This window comes from Camarhynchus parvulus, chromosome 15 (genome assembly GCF_901933205.1).
Source record: "Camarhynchus parvulus chromosome 15, STF_HiC, whole genome shotgun sequence".
Taxonomy (NCBI): Eukaryota; Metazoa; Chordata; class Aves; order Passeriformes; family Thraupidae; genus Camarhynchus; species Camarhynchus parvulus.
The window spans coordinates 1,930,359-1,953,478 of record NC_044585.1 but is presented as its reverse complement, the minus strand read 5'-3'; the positions used below and the strand labels follow the sequence as shown (position 1 = coordinate 1,953,478).

The 23,120-nt window shown below is 56.6% G+C and overlaps 1 protein-coding gene across 1 annotated transcript in view; it reads right to left on the bottom strand.

Moving 5' to 3' along the window:
* The window catches only part of NOS1 (nitric oxide synthase 1), a 67,586-nt gene extending 45,524 nt beyond the window's left edge, over positions 1 to 22,062 (bottom strand). The window contains exons 1-2 of the mRNA XM_030958992.1: positions 21,910 to 22,062; positions 7,695 to 8,744 (exon numbers count right to left, since the gene is read on the bottom strand). Of these exons, the coding sequence (XP_030814852.1) occupies positions 7,695 to 8,401 (707 nt within the window). The 5' untranslated portion in view covers positions 8,402 to 8,744; positions 21,910 to 22,062. The remainder of the gene's footprint in view (positions 1 to 7,694; positions 8,745 to 21,909) is intronic.
* Between the last annotated feature and the right edge of the window lie 1,058 nt (positions 22,063 to 23,120).

The following is a 23,120-nucleotide window of genomic DNA, read 5'->3' as shown; positions in this document are numbered from 1 at the left end:
CTGACTCCTTCTTCAAGTGCTGGGCTGGGAAAAGAGACTTTCTAACTTTCCTCGGGGTCACTCTGAGCAGCGAGAGATCCCCATAACCTGGGTGCTGCACACAGTGGATGTGGAGCAGATTCCTGCTGCTCTTCCCCATGGATTTATGGCTGCATGAGCGGAGCACTGAGGGGCTGACCCTGCTGGGAAAGCACAGCCAAGGGTGGCTGTGCCAAAGGCACCAGAGTGACCTGGGGGTGTCCCTGGTGCTGTGCCTGGCCAGGGCTGCCCTGAGCCTCCCCCGGATGGGGCTGCCCACAGGGATCCGGCTCTGTCCTTTGGGAGAGAGGCAGGCAGAGAAAAGCCCATTGAGAGCAGCCAGAGCCTCAGCCCAGCCCGAGCACAGATGGGGGAATAAAAATAAAAACCATCAATTGCTTCATTTTACAAATATTTCCTGGCCCTCGCTTGTAAGGGCCTTGTTTGCGAGCTGGGACAGGAACAGGATTTTTGGGATGAGTTGTTTTCCTCTCTTGCTGCGGCTGCTGCAGCCCCCAGAGGCACAGGGTGACCTGAGGATGTCACTCGCAGCTCCAGCAGGCTGAGGGGACAGCCACAGCTCAGCCCCTGGGCAACGCTCCCTTTCGGGAATTTGGGATTTTATCAACAGGAGAGCCCCAAAAGCCATGCTGGTGGGCACTGGGGGGGCACAGCTCCCTCGAGGGAGCCAGGCTGGGCAGCCCCAGGGATGAGCCACAGGGAGAGAGGAGCTGCTCCTCTTTTTGGAGAACTCCAGGCCAGGTTGGACATTGGGGCTTGGAGCAGCCTGGGATAGTGGAAGGTGTCCTGGGACTGGATGGGCTTTAAGGTCTTTTCCAACCCAAACCATTCCATGAGATGTTTTTAATCCCCATTTTGATGTCTTTGGGGAACTGGAAGCAATGCTGAAGGTGGAGGCCATTGGTTGGATGAACTCTCCCAAAAGCCAGATCCAAGATCCAGGATCCCTCTCTGACCACTCCCAGATCCATCACACACTCTTGGCCAGATCTCTTGGATCCAGAGAGATCCAAAGGCCTGTTTGAGGGGGTTTTGTGATCTGAAAGCCAAATCTGATACTTTAAAAAGGAAAGAGGAATCCTGCCCTCCCCCACTGGTGCCAGGCAGAGCCTGGGATGCTGCCTCCCCTTGGAAAGAGCATCTGGCTGTTTGGAGAAATGAGAGGCACCACTGTTTTCTTTTGACTAATTTGATGATGTTGCAGTGCTCCGAGTGATGAAGCAGAAGGGAAGTTGCTGAGACAGCCCTTTCAGAAATTTCTCCAAAGCTTTTCCAAAAAGAAATTAAAGGGGAAAAAATGATGGAAAGGGAAGTTTGTCAGTTTGTCACTCGGCTCCTTTGAATTTCCTTGGCAGAAGGATCTCTCTGATTCCCAGGCAGGGAGCAGAGCCAGCCCTGGCTGCTGCCACCCCAGTCGGGATGGATGATGAGGGTGGCAGTGCCCACGCTCCGGTGACAGCTCTGGTGACACTGATAGCATCACTCTGTGCTGTGACCAGGCATCAGCCTCTCCTTCTCCTGGCAAACCTGAGCCTGGGGCTGTGTGGGAAGCTCAGGAGAGAAATTCCTTCCTCTTACCTCATTCCCTGATTGTTCCTCGGGCATGGCTGCACTTGCAGTGCTCCTCCTTCCAGTGGGATATTCAGCTCTTGCCTCACCTTTCCTTCGCCCCATGGAAAACCACGTTCCAGAGGGGCAGAAATTAAAACTCCCTAGTTTAATTAATTAAATTAAATTAAAATTAAAATGCTTCCTTCCCTGGAAAAGGTGCTGGCTGCAGGCTGGAGGGTTCAGCAAGGTCTGGACAAGAGCAGAGGGAGAGGGATGGGGCAGCAGAAGGGATTTGCGGGGTGCAGAGGATGGAGCAGAGCTCAGGAAGGAGGTGGGAATTTGGAGGAAGGAAAAACTCCAAAATCTGGGATGCCCTCCCTGGAGAGGCAGCAGGGATGGTGGGATCCAAGTGATCCAAGTGAGGAACAAGTGGGAGAGGAGATCTGGAACAGCACGGAAGGAGGAGGAAAAGCCTCAGGAAGAACCTGTGGAATGATCTGGAGATGATCCTGCAGCTTCAGAACATCGGGAATGTGCCCAGCACCGGGATCAGGGACTAATGAGCTGAGCAAGCTGCAGCCTCAGGGAGCCTGTGAAATATGAGGCTGGCAAATGCCTTTGAGGAGGCACCGACACGGAAAGACCTGGGAACAGATCCAGGCAGTCCCAGAGTCCCACAGCTCAAAATTCGGCCAGCACCGAGCTGCAACCGCTCTGTCCCTTCCCAGTGAGCTCCTGGAGGATCCCAGCCTGGCCAGGGGAACAAAACAGCTCAGGGGTGCTGGGAACCACACCTGGGGCTCCTGGGGGTCACACCTGCATCTCCTGGGGGATCACACCTGGATGTTCTGTGGGGTCACACCTGGATCTCCTGGGGGATCACACCTGGATCTCCCGGGGGGTCACACCTGGGGCTCCTGGGGGACCACACCTGGATCTCCTGTGGGATCACACCTGGATATCCTGTGAGGGTCACACCTGCATCTCCTGGGGATCACACCTGCATCTCCTGGTGGGGGTCACACTTGGATCTCCTGTGGGGTCACACCTGGATCTCCTGTGGGGTCACACTTGGATCTCCTGTGGGGTCACACCTGGGCTCCTGTGGGGTCACACCTGGATCTCCTGGGGGGTCACACCTGCATCTCCTGGGGGATCACACCTGGATCTCCTGTGGGGTCCTGGGGGCTCACAGCTGGCCCAGGGATTTGGCTGCTGGGGTCACACATGGGGACAAGGGCAGGGGAACTCAGGGGATGAAGGAGCAGCACAGGGGCTGAGCTGTGAGGGGTGGGTTGGGAACTGGGCTGATGGGTTTGGGGGAATACGGGGTGTGTTTGGGATATATGTGAGGGCAATATGGATATATTTGGAGACAATAGGGGATATATTTGAGAGGAATATGGGATATATCTGGGGGGAATGTGGGATTTCTTTGGGATATATTTGGGTGGGATATGGGATATATTAGGGGGGAATACGGGATATATGTGGGGGGCAATACAGGATATATTTGGGGGCAATACAGGATATATTTGGGTTTAATATGGGATATATATCAGGGAACATGAGATATATTTAGAGGGAGTTTGAGATATATTTTAATGGAATATGGGATATATTAGGGGGAATGTGGGATATATTTGGGTGGAATATGGGATCTATTGGGGTGGAAAATGGGATATATTTGGGTGGAATATGGAACATATTTGGGGAAATATGGGATAGATTTGGGAAAAATATGGGATATATTTGGGGGAATAGGAGATATATTTGGAGGGAATATGGGATATATTTTGGCAGAATATGGGATATATTTGGGGAATGGAATAGGATATATTTTGGGAATGGGATATATTTGGGTGGAATATGGGGTATATTTGGGGGAAATATGGGGTATATTTGAGAGGAATATGGGGTATATTTGGGGGGAATATGGGATATAATTGTGTGGAATATGGGATATATTAGGGGGGAATATGTGGTCTCCAGGCACAAAATGCGTCCCTGGATCAGTGATGGAGTAGAGTGATGAGGAAGAAGCCTCGGCCAGGGGAGCAGGGGAAGGCTATTCCCTGCCAGAGCTCCCTGCATCCATTTCCAGAATGGCACAAACGTGGAAATTCCAGGGAACCTTCTCCTTTCTGAGGTTTTAAAGTTTTGTGTCCAATGCAGACGAATGAAGACAGATCGGACAAGCAAATGAAATGTTTTGGGCAACACAAAGAGATTTTTGTGGTCCTGAGGAAGGTGGGAGGAAGAGAATTTTCTCTTTGGGAACAGCAAAATTATGGGGTTTGTTCCAAGGCAGGCTGGAGCCTGAAACCTTGAAACCTTTCCTGAGCTGAATTCCTGCTCTGAGCACACTTCTCCCTCTCGGGGCTGCTGCTTGGACTGAAACTGCCATGTTTCCATCATGCTGCTCATGTCATGGAAGAGACCTGGGAAGGGAAATAAACCCTGGCAACTCAGCGGGGAGGGGGGGAAGAAGGAGGGAAGATGGGACCTGACAATCTCCCCAGAGCTCTGAGGGAAAAACAGACCTGGGTTCGCTGGCAGCGAGTGAATCAAACTCTATTTTTGCTTCCTAGCCCACGGTGAGCCTCATGGCACAAATGCCAGCTCTCATCATACCTTGAGCCCCACATCTGTGCTGCCTTTCCTGATTGCAGATGGCCCGAGCTGAGGAGCAGCTGTGGTCACTCCATGGACACGCCCTGAGGGCGCAGGGTGGGAGGAGGAGCCAGCAAGGAGAATTCCCCTGGGGAATGCAGATTGTGGGGGCAGGGGATGGAGAGGAACTGATTGTGTCCCCGAAGCAAATTTAGGATCAATCAATCTATCAATCAGTCACAGGATGGATTGGAAGGGATCTTAAAGCCCACCCAGTGCCACCCCTGCCATGGCAGGGACACCTCCCACTGTCCCAGGTGCTCCCAGCCCCAGTGTCCAGCCTGGCCTTGGGCACTGCCAGGGATCCAGGGGCAGCCCCAGCTGCTCTGGGCACCCTGTGCCAGATCCTCAGAACCCTCCAGGGATCAACTCCATCCCAGTATCCCACCTAACCCTGCCCATTTTGAATCCATTCCCCTTATCCTGTCCCTCCATGCTCCTATAGGAAGTCCCTCTCCATCTCTCTTGTAGGCTCCCTTCCAGTTTTCCTCGGAAGTATCGCTGGAGAGAGCAGCTGGAAGCCCAAACCATCAGGTGTAGTTTGAATTGGTTTTTAAAGCCCATCTTGAGCAAGGAGTTTTTGGCTCCCTGTGGACAAGCTCAGCCTTGTGCCATCCCCTCCTGCCCTGGGAATGCTGTCCCAGCTCCCTGAGCCAGATTGGATCTGACAAAGCACCCTGGGCTGGGGTGGTCAGCACTAGGCAGAGAGAAGACAGACCAGGATCCAATCCCACCATCTCCAGCTGGATCAACAGCAGAAAAACATCTGCTCCATCGCTGCATCCACAGGCAGAGAGGAGACAGAACAGGATCCATCCCAATCCCACCATCTCCAGCTGCATCCACAGGCAGAGAGGAGACAGAACAGGATCCATCCCAATCCCACCATCTCCAGCTGCACCAACAGCCAAACAGGCCAGGCTGGAGGTGTCCAGCTCAACCTTGAGCGAGGTTTTGCTCCCTCCTGGGTGTAGGCAGAGCTCAATTCCTTCTCTGTTCCTGCCTGGAGGAGTCAGGGCTGAGCTGCATCCATCTGACACGGCTCACTGGAGCTTTTTTGGCATTTCCTTGGCACTGACCAACACTCTCCCTAGTTATCCACTCCCCGTCGTTCCCTGACCTTTCTGCACTTCTCCTGCCATCCAAGAAAACTTGGGAGTGCAGGAGACCTTGAGGATGCCCCGGCTCTGTGTGAGCCGAGCTGAGGAGATGAATCATCCCCAGCCCAATCCCACAGAAATGCCCTTTGCCCTGCACAGCAGCTCCTGACAGCTTCTCCCCGCAGTCAATCTTTCCCACATCCCTGCTCCAGCCTGGGTCTTCTCCCTCACACCACAAGAGTCAGGCTGCAGCTTTTCATCAAGCAGGAGAATTTGACTGAAAAGTGGATTTTCATCTCCAAGGTATAGAGATTACAAAGCCTTTTTTCTTTTTAATTATTAGGATATTGAAAACAAACAAACAAAAAAAGATATTTTGGTGAAGTCCCTGCTTTGCTGCTTCAAGATCCTTCAGTTTAAGTGAAATCAAAGTGAAATCAAAGCATTTCTGTTTAATCTCTGAATAAAAGAGACTCCTCAGAGTAGAATCACGTTTTTCATCCCTCCCCATGGCTGGAGAAGAATTTCCTTGGAGATCCTGCAGCTGCTGGGAGGGGGGACGTGGTTTGAAGGGTGAGGCTGCCCCTGTTCCATCCCAATGTTTGGATTGTGTCCTCTGGGCTGTGACCCCCAGGTCCCTGAGCTAAACCAGAGGGGATTTTGAAGCCTCCCTGCACATTTTGTACCCATTCCTGACCCTTTCAGTGTCTCAATCCTTAAACCAGGCTCTCCCAGGATGGGATTAAAGCGTGCACAGTCCTGACAGGTTTTTGGAGAGCGTCCCAAGCTCGGGGGGGTTAAATCACTTCCCATTGCACAGCAGATTTCTGAATTTTCCAATTCCCAACAATTCAATTGAACAGTTCTTGTTCAAAAAGTGAACAGGGCCTGGAGAGTAGCTGTGGTGGGGAGGGGGTGGCAGGAAGGACACCCAGACACCAGCACCGAGCCCAGCAGATATTTTTTCCCTCTGACTCAGTGTGAGCACCCTAACAAGCTTTGAGTACCGTGTCCTCCACGGGAAGCAGGGATAAATTGGGAGAGCAGGAATGACATGAAAACAACTGAAAATAAAACAAGGAAGGTGGAAAACACAGAGGGTGTGGGTGGGATTGGGATGGGAGCGAGCAGGAGCTCAGCCTTGGCTGGGAGCCCATGGAGGGGACCCTGCTGTGGCTCTCCCCTCTTGTTTCTGATAAAGAAAAATGAGCACAACGTTTTCCTTTTCCTAAGAGATGTCTACAGCAAGAGAACCTGAAATTACAGAGAACTCTTGGCATTTCAGATCTTTCCGTGGCCGAGGCTCAGATCTGCAGCTCCAGCAAACCCTCGGGGCTTTTCCAGCCAGTCAATAAGCGAGGGCAGCCACGACCTGCTGCGGCACTTGACACTGCTAAAACGTGTTTGGGGACTTGGGGAAAAGCAGCAGGAAAAGGCAGCCTAACAGTGTTAATGAATGGTCAGGAGGAGAGGGAGTTGGGACTGAAAAAACCCAGCTGCAAACAGCAGCTTTGGAAAGCAGGAAGGGCCCCGGGGAGCTGCCCCGGCTCCGGAGCGGCGCTCAGGGAAACGCTGAGGAAAATCGGGAGCTGTGCCACTTCCCCCTCCTCAACAGGACGTGGGACAAGCATTGTTCGTGTCCCCACCCATGCACACAAGTCCTGAAACAGCGATCTGGCTCTAGGAGGAGCAGGGGCAGATCCATCCTTTTCCACGAGGATTGGCCATCCCGAGCTCTCGATGGAGAACATCTCCCCCCTGCCCACCAGGCTGGTCCCGCTGCCCTCGCCCTATTTCGGCTTCAGATGGAGCTGGACTAGGGCTCTCCTCCACTCTCCCAAAAGGTTTGGAAACTCATTTCTCCTGGGAAGCACGTGCCCTACAGGTCCGACCTTCCTCTCCCGTTAAAGTTAAAGCAGATTTCAACTGGAGAGCTCCAAAGCAGTACCACAAGGACAGGAATACCCTGGGCATTATTTAGCAGGTGAGGAAACCGAGGCATGCAATTTTGCTTCAACTTAAAACAAATGGAATTGAGAACATGGAGCAGACATTTATCCCAGCCCAGCCCGTGATCCACCACATCACACAGCTCAGCTTTCCATGAGACATTATTCCAAATCTCCCCAATTTCCCACGCTTAGACCTTCCTTCCACAGTCTTCTCCAAATTTTTCATCTTCCTCCTTTTCCCCACCCCTTCCCCTCCATCTCCATTTCCACCCTGCTGTGCCAGGCAGCAGCCGGCTGTGGAGAGGCGCTCATCGGCACCTCGGTGAGCCAAAACCAGCGCGTTCCACCAAAGGTAAAAAAAGTATTTAGGGAGACCTACCAGTCCACCTGGACTTCTATATCCCGTGTCTCTACCTTGGAGGGCGCATCTCCATCGCTGTCCTTACTGCTGCTGCTCTTCAGCAAGTCCAGGACGGGCTCGATCTCTTTGAGCAGCTCGTTGTCCTCCACACCGCCGTTGAGGCAGGAGTGAGCACAAGCCCCGTCCTTGCCCCTGCCGCCCTCCGGCCCTTTGCTGCCGGACACGAGCCCGTTAACGTGGACATGGGGCTCCACCTCCTTGCCCGTTTCCCTGCTCCACAGCGATCCCATGGCTGCTGGCTGCTCTTTGCTCGGGTTGGACAAGTCAACCGCCTTGGGAGCCGGGCACAGGGGTCTGGTGACACGGACGGTTTTGGGCGTCCCGTCACCCGTAAAAGTGGTCTCCAGGTGAGTGGTGAAGCCCTCGGGGCCGCGCAGGATGAGCACCACGTAGGTCTCAGAGGCGATGCTTCTCAGGATCTCCAGCGCCGTCTCATAGCTCGTGTCCACGAGGGGCCTGCCATTGACGGCCAGAATGATGTCCCCAGCCTGGATGAGGCCACTCTGCTCGGCAGCCCCGCCCCGGATCAGGTCCGAGATGATGACGGGCGGTTTGCTGACGCGCTCCTTCACCAGGAACCCGAGGCCGCCCACCTTGCGCTTGAAGAGCCTCACCGAGATGACGTTGGGCTGGATCTGCTGCACGCTGAACACATTCTCTTCCATGGCAGCCCCCTCCTCCAGCCCGCTCTCCAGGACCTCAACACCCGCAGGGGAATTTGCTGTCCGAGGGTGGGAAGGGGCAACTTTGGCTGTGGAGGAGCTGGACTCACTGGAAAACTCCCCTGGGCTTGGGCTGCCGAGGGGCTTCCTGCGGCATGCTCGGTGGCTCTGCTCTCCGAACAGCAGCAAAGCGGGAATGTCACCCCTGGGAAGGCAGGCTAGGGGCAGGGCTGGGCATCGCCCGGGATGGGAAACATTCCAGCTTCCAGTCAGCCGCTGGCACGGAGGGGGAGGCAGCGCGCCGGCTTCACCGGCATCCCCGCCGACGGTGCGCGGGCTTCTTTATCTGCAAAGGAGGGGGAAACCGACAAAGGAGGGAGATAAGTGAGGCAGGGCAGGCGCAAGTGCCTGCAGAGCTGAGCACGGGGCTGGGCACGCCACGGGCACCCCGTCCCCGCAGATGTCCCCCCTCGGGCTGCGTTTGGGAGCCAGGCTGCAGCCTCGCAGCGCTCCGGGCTTTGTTTCCTCCACCTCCCCCTGCGAAAATCGGCACCATCTGTTCGGCGGGGGCGCGGGGGGAGCGGGCAGCCCTGGCAGGGGCCGCTGGGCAGGGCAGGGCAGGGCTGGGCAGCCCGGCTCGGGCGCTGCCCACCCTGCAAGGCTGGCACACCCAGGGGGCTCGGCCGTGGCTCGGGATCCCCTCTCCGCGTGTTCTCCGGAGCATCCCACAACCTGCTGGGTGAGATCCAGACAGGGAACGGGCAGCCCTGCCTGGGAGGAAACCTGTTCCGGAGGTGCTGTGGCTCCGAGGTGGCTCCAGGAGCAGCAGCCTGGGAACAGAAGAGGCCGCTCAGCTCCCCTTCCTTCCCCCGAGTTGGGAAAACACTTCCAAAGGCAACTGCTGCTTTTAAGGCTGGCTGCAGGGATCAGCGCTCAGCTCCTCCTCTCCCCAGATTCCCAGCCTGGCACGGGGAGAAGGAGGCGAGCCCGGCCCTGTTCCCGCACCAACCGCTCCAGAGGAGGGGCAGCATCGCCGGGAGAGCGGCACGGAGCCCATCCCGGCCTCGGGGCAGCATCGCCGGGAGAGCGGCACGGAGCCCATCCCGGCCTCGGGGCAGCATCGCCGGGAGGGCAGCACGGAGCTCATCCCGGCCTCGGGGCAGCATCGCCGGGAGAGCGGCACGGAGCTCATCCCACCCCCGGGATGAGCTGGAACAGCCCTCGCAGGGCTCGGGGAGTCACAGCCCATTGGCTCCTGATGGGACTCTTGTTCTTACAAGCCACGCTTGGCTTCTGTCACTTCTGCTCCCCTCGCGTTTTCTCGTATGCTCTGGAGAACGTTTCTCTCCAGGACTGTGCCCTGACACTTCGCGTCGAGCCAGCAGCTTCTTTTCTTTTTTAAAATCGGAGTTTTAGGCGGAGAACAGAGGGCACGTGTTCTGCTGGAGGCACTGCCATGACAAGGAGAACAATCTTCTCTCTCCCCATGCTCAGGGCAGCTTTGGCACCTCCAGCCCCTCTCTGCCGGGAGCTCCCTCCAGCCCCAGATGGGACAAACAGGGATCTGAGGAGCAGGGCAGGGACACCAGCGCCACTTGGGCACGTTAATCCTCATGTGAGGAACGCTGCTGACCCCAGACTGGGCTTTTTAGCGGCGAATTAGGGATAAAACTTTTCGAGATTCATAACCCAAACCCATGCGTTTAACCCCTGTGGCCCTTCCCTTGCTGTGACTCGGCCCTGCAGAGCAGCAGCAGCAGCTTGCAAAGGGTTAAATACCACTGGGTCACATCCTCAAGGGCTAATTAATGCCCTAATTGCAAATGACGCTGGATCAGGACCCCGGGATGGGCTGTGCCGCCTCCCGGGGCTCGGGCAGCAGAGCAGGACAGGGAAGGTTCCAGTTTCGGGGAGGATGGAGGAAAGCAGGAATTCGCTTCTACCCGCCAGGTCCCGTCCCTTTCCTTCCCTCCCACCCCTCCGCCCCTTCCCCATCCCCACCCCGCTTTCCCAGCCGAGTTTTCCCCTTTTTCCCAGGCTCTTTGGGATTCACAGGAGCCGCTCCCTTCTCCCTGCCAGGCTCTGATTTCCTGATCCCTCTCCCCCACAAGGTGACCGTCACTGTCCGGGCAGGGCTGAGTCACACCAAACTCATCCCCATGAGCCTCGTGGGGACAAGGGTGGCTTCGGAAGGAGCCGCAATGCCCCGGGAGAACGGAGCAGCGTTTTCCTGCAAGGAGCCAGCCCCGCTGTGCCCTCGGGGCTCCTCACCCCTGTGTGTGCATCGTGCCCGTCTCGGCGGGCACAGCCACCTGGGCACCGCCAGCCGCTCACACGGGCAGATGTTGCACAGCTGGACGGGACCGCGGATGTCCTTCAGCCCCGCCCGACCTCACAGCGGGACTTGCTGAGCTCGCTGGAAAGAGCTGAGGAGCCCCCGGTGTTTAATCCCTCTCTCTCCTCCCAGCAGGATCATTTCCAGCTATTTCCATGGGAAAGGGCTGTCATTTCTTGTGTGTGCTCAGCAATCCCGTGGAACGCTGGCGTTTCTAGGTGCTCATTGTTGCCTGCCCCCAAACCCACTGACACCTCAGCATTCCTCGCAAAAGGGATGAGAAGAAAAAACTTAGATTTTAAGTGGTACCTCAACACCCATCCAAGGATTTGTCCTTTTTTTCTGCTGCTCCTCAGAGTCAGGAAGGTCAGAAAAGAGCCAGAAAGGAGAGGAACAGGCAAGGGAAGGAGGACAGAGAGGCCCTGAGCCCCTCAGCCTCCTGTTCCTTTAGGGAATAGCTGCATAAGGATTTTCACAGAATCATGGCATCACTGACGTTGGAAAACAATCTTAAAGATCATCAAGTCCGATTATTTTCCAGCTGGAAAACCTTGCACAAACTCAGAGTACAGAGAGGAGGGAGAGGTTCAGGGTGGTAGGAGACACCAGGAGGGCTTGGAAAACTCTACCAGAGCTCTCCTGTCCCACTCTGGGGTGTCCCAGGTCTGATTCCAGAGGGGACACGCTTCGGATGGAACACAAGCAGCTCAGCCCTGTGGGTGGCTGAGCTGTGCTGAGCTCTGTGAGCTCACAGATCCCCAGCTCTCCCTCCCAGCACCATGAGGACTCTGATTTATGGACCCCAGAGCCAGGTGAGACATTTAGAAGCTGCTGGAGGTGTCAGGTCTAACTCCTTAAAACAGCGAGAGCAGGACGGGGTTTCACCAGGGTAGGAACACTCATCCCACCCCAAAAAAACAGCCTGGAGATGAAAAATCCATCAGCAAAGCTGGGCTGAGCTCCCTGTCAGGATAAACCCTGCTGGAATAAACCTCCATGGATGGTGCCACCCATGGTTTATTGGGAATAAACCCTGCTGGAATAAACCTCCATGGATGGTGCCACCCGTGGTTTATTGGGAATAAACCCTGCTGGAATAAACCTCCATGGATGGTGCCACCCATGGTTTATTGGGAATAAACCCTGCTGGAATAAACCTCCACGGATGGTGCCACCCCACTCCTGCCTCAGTTTCCCTGCCCATCCCAAAGCATAAACCCAACTCAAACTACAGGAGAGCAACAAGCCCTGCAGAGGGGCAGCACCCCAGGCAAGCCTCAACCCTGATCCCAACACCAACCCCTGGGAACATCCCTCCTTTGGCTGATGGGTTTGGGGGAATATGGGGTGTATTTGGGATATATTTAGGTGGAATATGGGACATATTTGGGGGGAATATGGGATATATTTGAGTGGAATGTGGGATATATTTAGTGGAATATGGGGCATATTTGGGTGGAATATGGGGCATATTTGGGTGGAATATGGGCTATATGTGTGGAATATGGGGTATATTTGGGGAAAATATGGGATATATTTGGGTTGAATATGGGATATATTTGGGGGGAATATGGGATATATTTGGGGGGAATATGGGGCATATTTGGGGGGAATATGGGATATATCTGGGGGGAATATGGGGTATATTTGAGGAAAATATGGGGTATATTTGGGGGGAATAATCCTCTTTCAGGGAAAAGCAGCAGAGCCTGCTCCCCTCCAGCAGCGATGAAAGTTCAACCAACCAACCCCACGGGAAGCTCCTTGAGCTGCCAGATAACATTCCAAGAACAAAGCCCGGCACAAACCTTAATGGGAATGATGTAAGAGTCCGTGTTTGGAGACCACACTGACATTTAGGAAGGGGGAAAAGGGGAAGACCATGTGGTGAGAGGATACAAATCATGTGAACAGTGCAAATTACCAAACACCCAGTGCAAACAACTAAATAACTGTTTAGTGCAATACAGCAGGATGATTTGATTTCCAAGGCAAAGCGGAGGAGAAATCAATCTTGGGAGCTTTAACACAATCTCCTGACTGTGCCAGGCAGAGCCGCGGGCTGTGCCGGGCTGAGCCGTGCTCAACGCCAGCCCCTCATCCTCACAAATCCATTTGGAGCCCTGTTCTCCCGGTGATAATGGCTCCTGCGTGCCCGTGCCAGCTTTAAATGGGCACCATTGTCCTCTTTAATTAGCTTTCGTGGGATTTATAGCGCTCGAGGAAGAGCCCTGCCGCTGATGGATTGATGCCCATTTAATTTTTACGACCCACGGAGCATCGGTGGATGGGATGAGGAGCGCTGGGATGCAGCATATGCACAGTTCCTGTAAACCTGCATGGCTGTGCCTCTGAAAAGGGAACGTTCAAGTGATTCCCTGGCAGGCAGCTCGCTGGTGCCAGCAGTTCCACACTCCATCCCTGCCCAGGGTGTCCTTGTCCACGGCCTTTTAATCCTCAGATAATGTTCTTCTGATGTCTTAAGTTTTAGCTTTTACATGTTTCAGATCCTGCATTAGCGTACAACTCTGAACTGATACAGAGTGTTAGTTGGCTCTCCTCACATTTTGGGCAGACAGAACAATCCTTCCAGGCCTGAGAACCGAGGGCACCAACAGCCTCGGGCCCAAAAAGTGTAAACAAAAGGGAATTGGGGTGGAGGAAACTGAGAGAATGTGACTTCATTACCTGAAGCTGTAATTGGACAATTAACCTCTGATATGCAGATAGACCAAACTTAAATAAGTCTGAGAAACCCCCTGACCATTGCCCACCTTGAGTGTAGCCTCTGTGAGACTTTTGCACTGCCCAAGGTGTATCCTTTGAAGGCCTTTAAGAAATACCTACTTTATTCTCTTAGCTCTGTCTAGCCTCAGTTCCAGGATCACCTCCAGCTCTAACCACCCACCTCCCCTCAGCCTCCCCAAAATCCACCCAGCAAGGGCGAGACCTTTTCCCTCCAAATCCAAACGATGGCTCTGCTTCTCCCTTCCCATTCCCAGCTCAATTCCCAACCATTCTTGAGCTGGGAATCCTCATTCCAGCTGGAATTGGATCCTTATTGCCTTTGCCCCCAGTAAACCTGACTTCCACCAGGAGTGACTGGAATGAGGCACTTTGCCATCTGTACAATGCCCTGGTGCCAGTCGGTGCCCGCTGACCTGAGCTGGCACCAGCAAAGGGATGGAATTGCACCACTGCCAAAGGGATGGAATGCCACAGGCACCCCCTCACCTCCCCGTGGCTCTCTGCACCCAATACATTCCTGTTCCTGCAGGAAGGGCAGTTAATCAGATAAATCCTTGCTTCTGGTAGAAATAAATCCATGGCCAGACCCCAAGAGGGTGCATCTGCCTCTAATCAGGGGTTGTTTCCTGGAAAACAAACCACAACTGTTTGCTCATAAATCTGCCCCAAAGCCCCAGGACGTGCACATTTATCCAGCTCCTGGCACCTGGTTTGGTGTCCATGCCCTCTCCAGGGAATGGAGCAGCCAAGGAGAGCCAGGTCCTGCTGGCACAGCAGCCACAGGAATATCCGGGCAGTTAAAATGATCATTGCAGCTCCCTTCCAACACAAATATTCCATTTTTTCTGAGCTGCTCCTATCCCATCCCACTCACACCAGTGTCCTGAACACTCCTGATCACGGGACAAGGGTGCTAGAGGAGGCAGAGCCACCCCAAAACTTTTCCTGCAATTTATTGGAGCCCCTCACCCCCCTTCCATTCACCCCACCCAGCACAACCCGAGCAGAACGCACGAAATGCATTTTAATGTTGCCAAGACAACTGTGTTGACAAAATCCCCCTTTTTCTGTAGCTGCCAGAACCAGGGTTTTGTTGTAATTTGGAGTTCAGGACTGAGCAGATTTCTGCACCACGCCTGCCTTTCCTCTTTTGCTGTTTCCTACAATATTTCCCCGGCGCCTGCGGTGTGTGGCTCCAACAGAATTTAGATAAAAGCGTCAATTCTGCTGCTCACCCCATCTCAAACTGATGTTCTTATTAGGGCTTGGCCCATCTGTAAAACCTCAATTCCACCACCATCAATTTTCTGAGAGGCTTGGAATTACACCAGTGGCTCCAGCGTGACAAATTGGAGCAGTGTTAACACACCGCCACTTTGTCCTGGAAGACAAAATAGGTAGGGAGGAAATAAATGAGAAAATGCCACTTGATGGATAGTCTGGAAGTCCAATCGCAGCATGAGAGGGGGATTGGGGCTCCATTTAGGATAAAAACAAAAGAAAAAGAAAATTTCAAAATCACAGCAGGTTGGCTGGAGCTGTAATAGCTCAGGAGCTGCCAGCCAGCATCAATAAAGTCAGGGATGGAGCTCTGAGTCCATCCAGGAATAAACTCCTGGTCCTGTTCAGCCACTCACGTCCCCTCCTTTGCTGCTGACACCCCAAAATCCTTCTTGCCTGGCATTAAATTTCCCAATAAATCCTGTTGGCACTGGTTTCCAAAGGAGTGACTCGTGTCCCTGTTTGAAACCCTCGGGAGGAGATCAGGCTCCTCACGGCCCCCAACCCCAGGCAGATCCCAGGAATTCTGAGGCAGCTCTGGGATCTCCTGAGCGCTGTCACCACCCCTCTCCAACAGGAGAAGGATCAGGATTGGGATTTCTCCCTTCCGCGGGGATGAATCCAACACATGGAGCCAAGGCAGAGCTCCTGCCCTGTTGGCCCTGGCATCCTCAGGGACGTGCCAGGGGAAAATTGAGGATAATTTGTTCCCCCGAGCTTCTGTCCATGCTTTGCATTAGCACTTGTTGCCATAGTACCAACAACAGCAGCAAAGTTCTCCAGGGGCCTCCTGGGACCTGTTCCTTGTCCTACAAGGGCTCTGACTCTGATTCCAGCAGGACTCTGCAGGGGAGATGATGTGGAGTTTTCTGCCTCCTGGATTTGCTGAAGGTGCTGCCTGTGGGAGAGAAGCTGCTCCTTGGAAGCAGCACCAGCTTCATCATCCTCACCCCTCCAGCATCCCTGAACGTGGATGTGGCAAAAAACCCCAGGAGTGTGTGTGGGAGAGGGATGGAAATGGACCCCATTGATCCCAGGGGGTTTCCTCTTCCCTATGGAAGATGAAGCAGCCCCAGCGCCCATCCTAAACCAATTTTTCTCCGTGCCAGAGGAGAGGATTTTGGCTCCCCAAGCCCCTGCTCCTCACTGCTGGCATTTGGGGCAGGCTGTGACCCCAGGGGCAGCCAGGAGCCCTGTCCCAGATGTGGCAGGGATGCTCCATTTGCTGCCTGGTGGGGATGAAGGATAATCCCTGCTCGGAGGGCACCGAGCTCCTCAGCCTCTGAAAGAGAGACAGAACCTCACGTTCCAGCACGTCTGGAAACGTAAGCATGAAACTCTGGAAAATGGGATTAAGACAAACTCCCCTAGAAGGGCATTGCTGGATCCTATTAAGCATTTCGGGATTGTCACGGAGAGGAGAAGCCGTGGAAAGCGTTTCCTTGGCTTCAATGCCCTCCTTTTTGTAGGGACACACACACACACAACCTCCAGGTTTCCATGCTCCACATGCAGAGCCACCACCCTGGTGACATCTGGGCTTCCCAAAGCCACATCCCACATGGATGGTGACAACCCAGGGTCCCTTATCACACACAGAGCCCATCAGGGCTCATTTGGGATGGTGACAACCCAGGGTCCCTTATCACACACACCCTATCAGGGCTCATTTGGGATGGTGACAACCCAGGGTCCCTTATCACACACAGCCCATCAGGGCTCATTTGGAACGAGCATGATTTATCCAGCCTCAGCCAGACAGCGGCTCGCAGGCCTCTTCGGGACACAATACATTTATTTTTGGAGGGATCAGATTGCATCTATAGATTTGATTTAACGCACAGATAGGATGGGAGCAGTGGGAGTAGAACAAAGGCATCAGAGCTCGCTCGGAGCCGCCTCTCTAACCCGGCCCCTCGTTAGCGGGGTTGGGTTTCTTTAGGGGAAAATCGATGGTATCAACAAGTATCAAACAATATCCTCGTTCCTCGGGAAAGGTAAATGCTAATCTATGCGAGCTGAGCTCATGTGACTTATCAGTTACTAAAAATAGTTGTTTTCAGGCACTGATTTAGGGAATCTGGCAGATTTCCTAAGCCTTTGTACAGACACACCACCGAAATGGAAAAAGACAAAATACACAAGCAAAGCAGGGAGCGGGGGAAATCTGACAGGGCCAAAACGGCCCCTGAGGGCGAGGGAGGACCCAGCCTTCCCCGTGAGCAGCCACGGAACGTTAATTCCAAGCGAGGATTCCAAGGAGGATTCAGCCCAAACCCCTCTGCCTAAGATGGCCTCTCGCTCACAGTTGTGGCGCTGGCAGGGGGAACACACAGAATGCGAAGGGCACCAGGGATCGTCCCTTCCCTGGGCTCCAGAGGGGACGAGATGCTCCTCCCAGAGCGGGTACCTGAGCAGGGAAATGCCCCCTCCCAGCCCACGGCTGCGGGGGAAGAGACTCCGCACCCGGAGTTTGTTTGCAAACATTTGAAACTGCGGAGTCTGTGCCTGAGTTTGTGGCGTCTTTAAGGAAATATTCTGGGAAATACAAGCTGGGGAGAAAAGAGAGGGAGGAGGAAATTGCTGATGCAAACCCAAATTCTTTAAATAAGGCTTCCCCACTGAGACCTTGAGCAGAAAATGATAACTAGCAAATGGTGCAGGTAGAAATTCCTGGGAGAGTGATTTCCCCGCTGCTCCCAAAGCCTCCCTGCTGCTTCTGTGTGATCATCCCTGTAGATTCCCGTCTGCCAGAGCCGCTGGCACTTGGGAATGTGGGTGAGGGAGAGGAGCTGGTGTTTGAAGCAGCCAAGCCCCCCACTGCTGCAGCTGCCCCTGCGATGTCCCCCGTCCCCCGTGCCAGACAACCCCTGGGCAGGGAAAGGGGGGACGGGGGAGATCGGCAAGGGAAAAAGGAAGGAAGGAGAAGCTTCCCCTCCATCTCAGCGAGAGGCGGATCCGCTCCTCGGGGACTCGGCAGATCATTGCCAAGTCGCCTGCCAGAATTCCCTCCCGACAGGGAGAACCTGGAAGCGTCGGGAGAAAATGTCCGCACCGGGGCTTGGGGGCTCAGCGAGCGGGGCAGGGAGCGCGGCTGGATGGGGCAGCGCACACCCGCACACCCCGGCACCAGATGTGCCAGATGTGCCCGCACAAAGAGCTCTTTCTCCCTCTGCTTTGCCAGTCAGAACCAAAAGCTTTGGGCTGCGAGCCCAGCCGGGGCAGCAGCAGGGCAAGCAGGGCTCGTCCCCTCCGATCCCTGCGGCAGCAGCTCCCGCTGCATTCCCGGCTCATCCAGAGGGACCCGCGGGGTCTTTGGTGGGCAGAGGGACGGGGAACGATCCGGGCTGAACCCCCGTTCTCCCTAAAGGACAGGAGCCAGCCCCAACAGGACATCCCGAGGCTGGAGCCGCCCTGGGGAGTGTCGTCCCCAGCCCGGGCTGGGCGGGGGTCTCGCTTCCACCGCAGTGTCCCAGGGACAGTGAGGACACCTTGGGGACAGCCGGGACATCGCAGGGACAGGGCAAACAGCGAGGGCAGGACCTGGCGTGAGCCACTCCCCACCCCAGCGCGGGGCTCGGCGGCGTCTCCCGCAATCCCCGTCGGGGAGCGGAGGCTCGGGAGCCCCGGCGCTCCGCCGCGTTCAGCACCCCGGACAGCTCTGGCGGGGCGGGCGGATCGGCTCCTGCACCCGGGACAACGCCGCTGCCCCGGGACAACCGCCCGCCTCCCGAAACCGCCTTCTCCCGGGAAACGGCATCCCCCGGCAGGGTGGCATTCTGCGGAATTGTCCCCCTGCCCCCCCCAAAACCGGCCCCGCTAACCCCGGCTGGGTGAACGGCCGCTCCCGCTCGCTGCCCTCTCCGCACCGATCGCCTCCGGGCAGACTTCCGCCTGTCCCGGGCTCGCTGCCCGCCTGCCACCCCCGCACTCGGTCACCTGCCCCTCCTGCCCTCCCTCCGGGCACACCGAGTGCCCTCCCGCTGCCCCATCCCGGGCAGGGACACCCGCTCCCCGCGGGGCCCCGGGGCGAGCCGAGCTTGGGGGCGCTGGGGGAACTTTGCGGGGTGCGGGGGGACGGGGTGGGGGGGACACCCGCAGCGTGTCCCGGCCGTGCGGGGCCACCCCGAGCAGCGAGCTCTTCCTCCGGCCACGTCCCACGCGTGTCCCCGCTCCGCAGAGCCCGGCTGGGGACGCTGCCGGGGCCGGGGTCCCGCCGCCGCCTCCCCTTCCCCGGCCGCGGTGCCCGGAGGCGGCGGCGGCGCTTCCGACGGGGCGCACGGTCCCGCAGCCCCTGCAAAGTTTCCCCGAGAGAAGCGGCGCCCGGTGCGGGGCTGGGGGGCACCTACCGTGCGGCGGAGAGGAGCCGTGCCCGGCCCCGGCCCCGCGGCCGGCCCCGCATCGCTCCCGGCGGCTCGGCAGGGACGGAGCCCGGCGCGGCGCTGGGCTCGGCTGGGCTGGGCTGCCAGGGGGGAGCCAGCCCTCGCTGCGCCCCTTTATCCCAGCATCACCGAAACGAATCCGCTTTGACGTCCAACCAGGGTTTTTATGGGTGTGGAGCGAGCCGGTGCAGCCCTCATTAGGAGACACTCCGCTCTCCAAATCATACATCTTTTATATAACCTCATTTCCAGCGTGGCTTTTCTCCCCCCCTCCCTCCCCTTGCCGGGGAGCATCGCCCACCCCCCCAAGTCCCTCACCAATTAAAGAGCTCAGAGACACCCCCCGGCCCCTACTTGTTGCTGGAAGCTCCGTGTCCCCCCCCGCGGGCCTGACTCAGCCTGCCCCGAGCGAGTGGGGGGCTCTGCCTGCCCCGGGGGGCATCGGAGCGGCTGAGCGGTCCCCAGGTCCCTGCCCAGCCCTGCTGCAGCCCCCACACTCCTGTTCCCAGGCTGGCTATGCTGCAGAAAATCCCGCTCTCCTCCCGGCAGCCCGTGCCCGCTCGGTGCCCAGGGCTGACACCTCCATCCCTTCAGGAGCTCCCGGCGCTCCCGGCCCGGCTCCAGGCGGGGCTGGGACATTCCCGAGCCTCAGCTGCCGGAGCTGCCCCTGGGCTGCACACGGGGCAGGGAACAAAGATCTCCTCACCCCACTTCCCCTCCCGACTCTTCATCTGCCCCCAAGGCGGCCCAGAGCAGACCCAGGCTTGACATCAGCCTCCAGCCTTTGCGATTGTGCTCATTCCCATGGCAACAACAAACACACAATTATAGATATATAATATTATATAAACCCAGCGGGCTCTCGGGCAGGGCTCTGAGGTTCACCTGCTCCCAGCCCGCTCCGAGCCCAGCAGGCAGCTCCCACCGGAGCGCACAGAGGTGTCCTGAGCCTGGGGAAGGCGCCCAGCCCGTGGGTGCCCGGCAGCTCCGGTGCCTCAGCAGAGGCAGGCAAACAGCGCAGGGCACAGCGGGCGGCTCAATTACAGAACTTCCCACGGCGAAGGGGAGCGGAGCAGCCCCGCTCCGGCCCGGCACACCGCGAGCTGTGCAGAGGTGCAGAGGCGGAGAGGACGGGCAAATGCAGCGGCAGAATCGGGGCTGCCTCCCCCGTTCCGCCCCTCCTCACCGAGATCAGGCTGTAACACTGTCTGGGGCTAAGGGAAACGTGATTCTGCCTCTTTAGAGCCACGAGGACTCATCTAAGAGCAAGCTGCACAAGGACATCTGCTCCGATCCACCGGCCAGAGAGCAGCGGGCACACACCGGTGACAAAGGACTTTGTGACCCAGGCACGGGCTGGGAAAAGTCCAAACCTTTCTCCTTGCAGGGCTCACAGTTTGGAGCGGTAGAGCTGCAGGGCTCTGTGGGCTGGAGCAGTTTTCCTCGGATAGGGGTGCAGGCAGACGCAGGGCTGGTGGCTGTGATGTCACCTGTTTGAGGGGACTCTGCACTGCCAAAGCCACCCCGACACAAAGCCACCAGCGCCTCCTGCTCCTCCTGCCAGCCAGGCAGATCCATCCGAGGCAGCACAGCCCTGATCCAGGGGATCAGAGCTCCCTGTGCCACTCTGGGACACTCTGGGCTTTGGAAGTCCAGCCCTCCCACCCTCCACCTGCGGCGGGATCCCAGCCCAGGATCCCAGAGCTCTGAACAGATCCCAGGGACAGAGCCCTGAACAGATCCCAGGAACAGATCCTGGGAACAGAGCCCTGAACAGATCCCAGGATCCCAGAGCCCTGAACAGATCCCCGGAACAGATCCCGGGAACAGAGCCCTGAACAGAGCCCTGAACACATCCCAGTAACAAAGCTCTGAACAGATCCCAGTATCCCAGAGCCCTGAACAGATCCCAGGATCCCAGAGCCCTGAACAGATCCCAGGAACAGAGCCCTGAACACATCCCAGGGAGAGAGCTCTGCTCATCCCTGGGCCGCATCCTCCCGGGGCACGGCAGCACTTCCTTCCCCACGGGAACCTGAGCGGGACCAGCTCGTTTTGGGATCACCGGGAGCGCTGCAGCTGCCCGGAGATCCAGCCAGGAGCAGAGTGTCCCTGCGGGAAGGGAGCCGCGTGTCCTGCGCTCCCCCTGCGCCAGGGAGGAGCCCCAGGTCGCCTTTCCCTCCCGCTGGAAGCCGTGAGTCAGCCGGGCGGGCAAGCGAAGGATCATAAACAACTGAGGAGGCAGTGGGTGGGCTGCGAATGGAGAAGGTGGAGCGAGACCCTCCCCAGCACAGCCGCACCCCTGAGCCCCTTCCCCACAGAGCTCCCGGTGCGACAGCCAAGGCTGCGCCTTCCTGCCCCCTGCAAAAAGCGCCTGGGGACAGCATTTCTCCGCAGGGAACGTGTCCCTGTCATCCTGCTCACCCCAGAGAGCAGCCCCAGCTCTGGAGGAGCCCCCCATCCCCAGCCCTGCCCAGCCAGCCTCGTCCATGGAAGTTGCTTTCCCCTTTCCCGCAGCTGGGAGCCAATTCAGGCGGCGCTGCCTGGGAAGTTATCCCCCAAAACTGCTCGGGAGAGGCAAGAGCCGCCTCCCCGCCCCTCGCAGCGCCGCTGCCCGGTTCCCCCTCTGCTCTGGAAGCAGCTCAGCGCCGCTCGCTCCCGGCCATAGGCTGCCAGAGGTTAGGGATACAAACCAAATATAAACCCAGCGCTTAACGCCCAAATTCCCTCCCGCTGGTTCCCCTCTGCCCTTGTCCCTCACCCACCTCTCTCGGGGAGCTGCAGGAGCTGGAGCCGGAGCTCCCAGCTGGGGGATCCGCCGGGAATGTGCGGCTCAGGATGCTCGGCTCTCCCTGAGCTCCTCAGGAACGGGTGGTCTCGGCACGGATCACACACAGATCACACACACAGGGATCACACACACACAGGGATCACACACACAGGGATCACACACACACAGATCACACACACACGGATCACACACACGGATCACACACACAGGGATCACACACACACACGGATCACACACACACACAGATCACACACACACAGATCACACACACAGGGATCACACACACACACGGATCACACACACAGGGATCACACACACACACGGATCACACACACACAGATCACACACACACAGATCACACACAGGGATCACACACACGGATCACACACACAGGGATCACACACAGGGATCACACACATGGATCACACACACACAGATCACACACACACAGATCACACACACTGATCACACACACACACGGATCACACACACACACGGATCACACACACACACGGATCACACACACACAGATCACACACACAGATCACACACACAGGGATCACACACACACAGGGATCACACACACACAGATCACACACACACACGGATCACACACACACACGGATCACACACACACATGGATCACACACACAGGGATCACACACACGGATCACACACACACACGGATCACACACACACAGATCACACACACACAGATCACACACACAGATCACACACACACACGGATCACACACACAGGGATCACACACACACAGATCACACACACAGATCACACACACGGATCACACACACACACGGATCACACACACACACGGATCACACACACGGATCACACACACACGGATCACACACACACAGATCACACACACAGATCACACACACGGATCACACACACACAGATCACACACACACACAGATCACACACACACACGGATCACACACACACGGATCACACACACGGATCACACACACAGGGATCACACACACGGATCACACACACACGGATCAAACACACACACACACACTGATCACACACACACACACACACACACAGGGATCACACACACAGGGATCACACACACATGGATCACACACACACACGGATCACACACACACTGATCACACACACACGGATCACACACACACGGATCACACACCCAACCT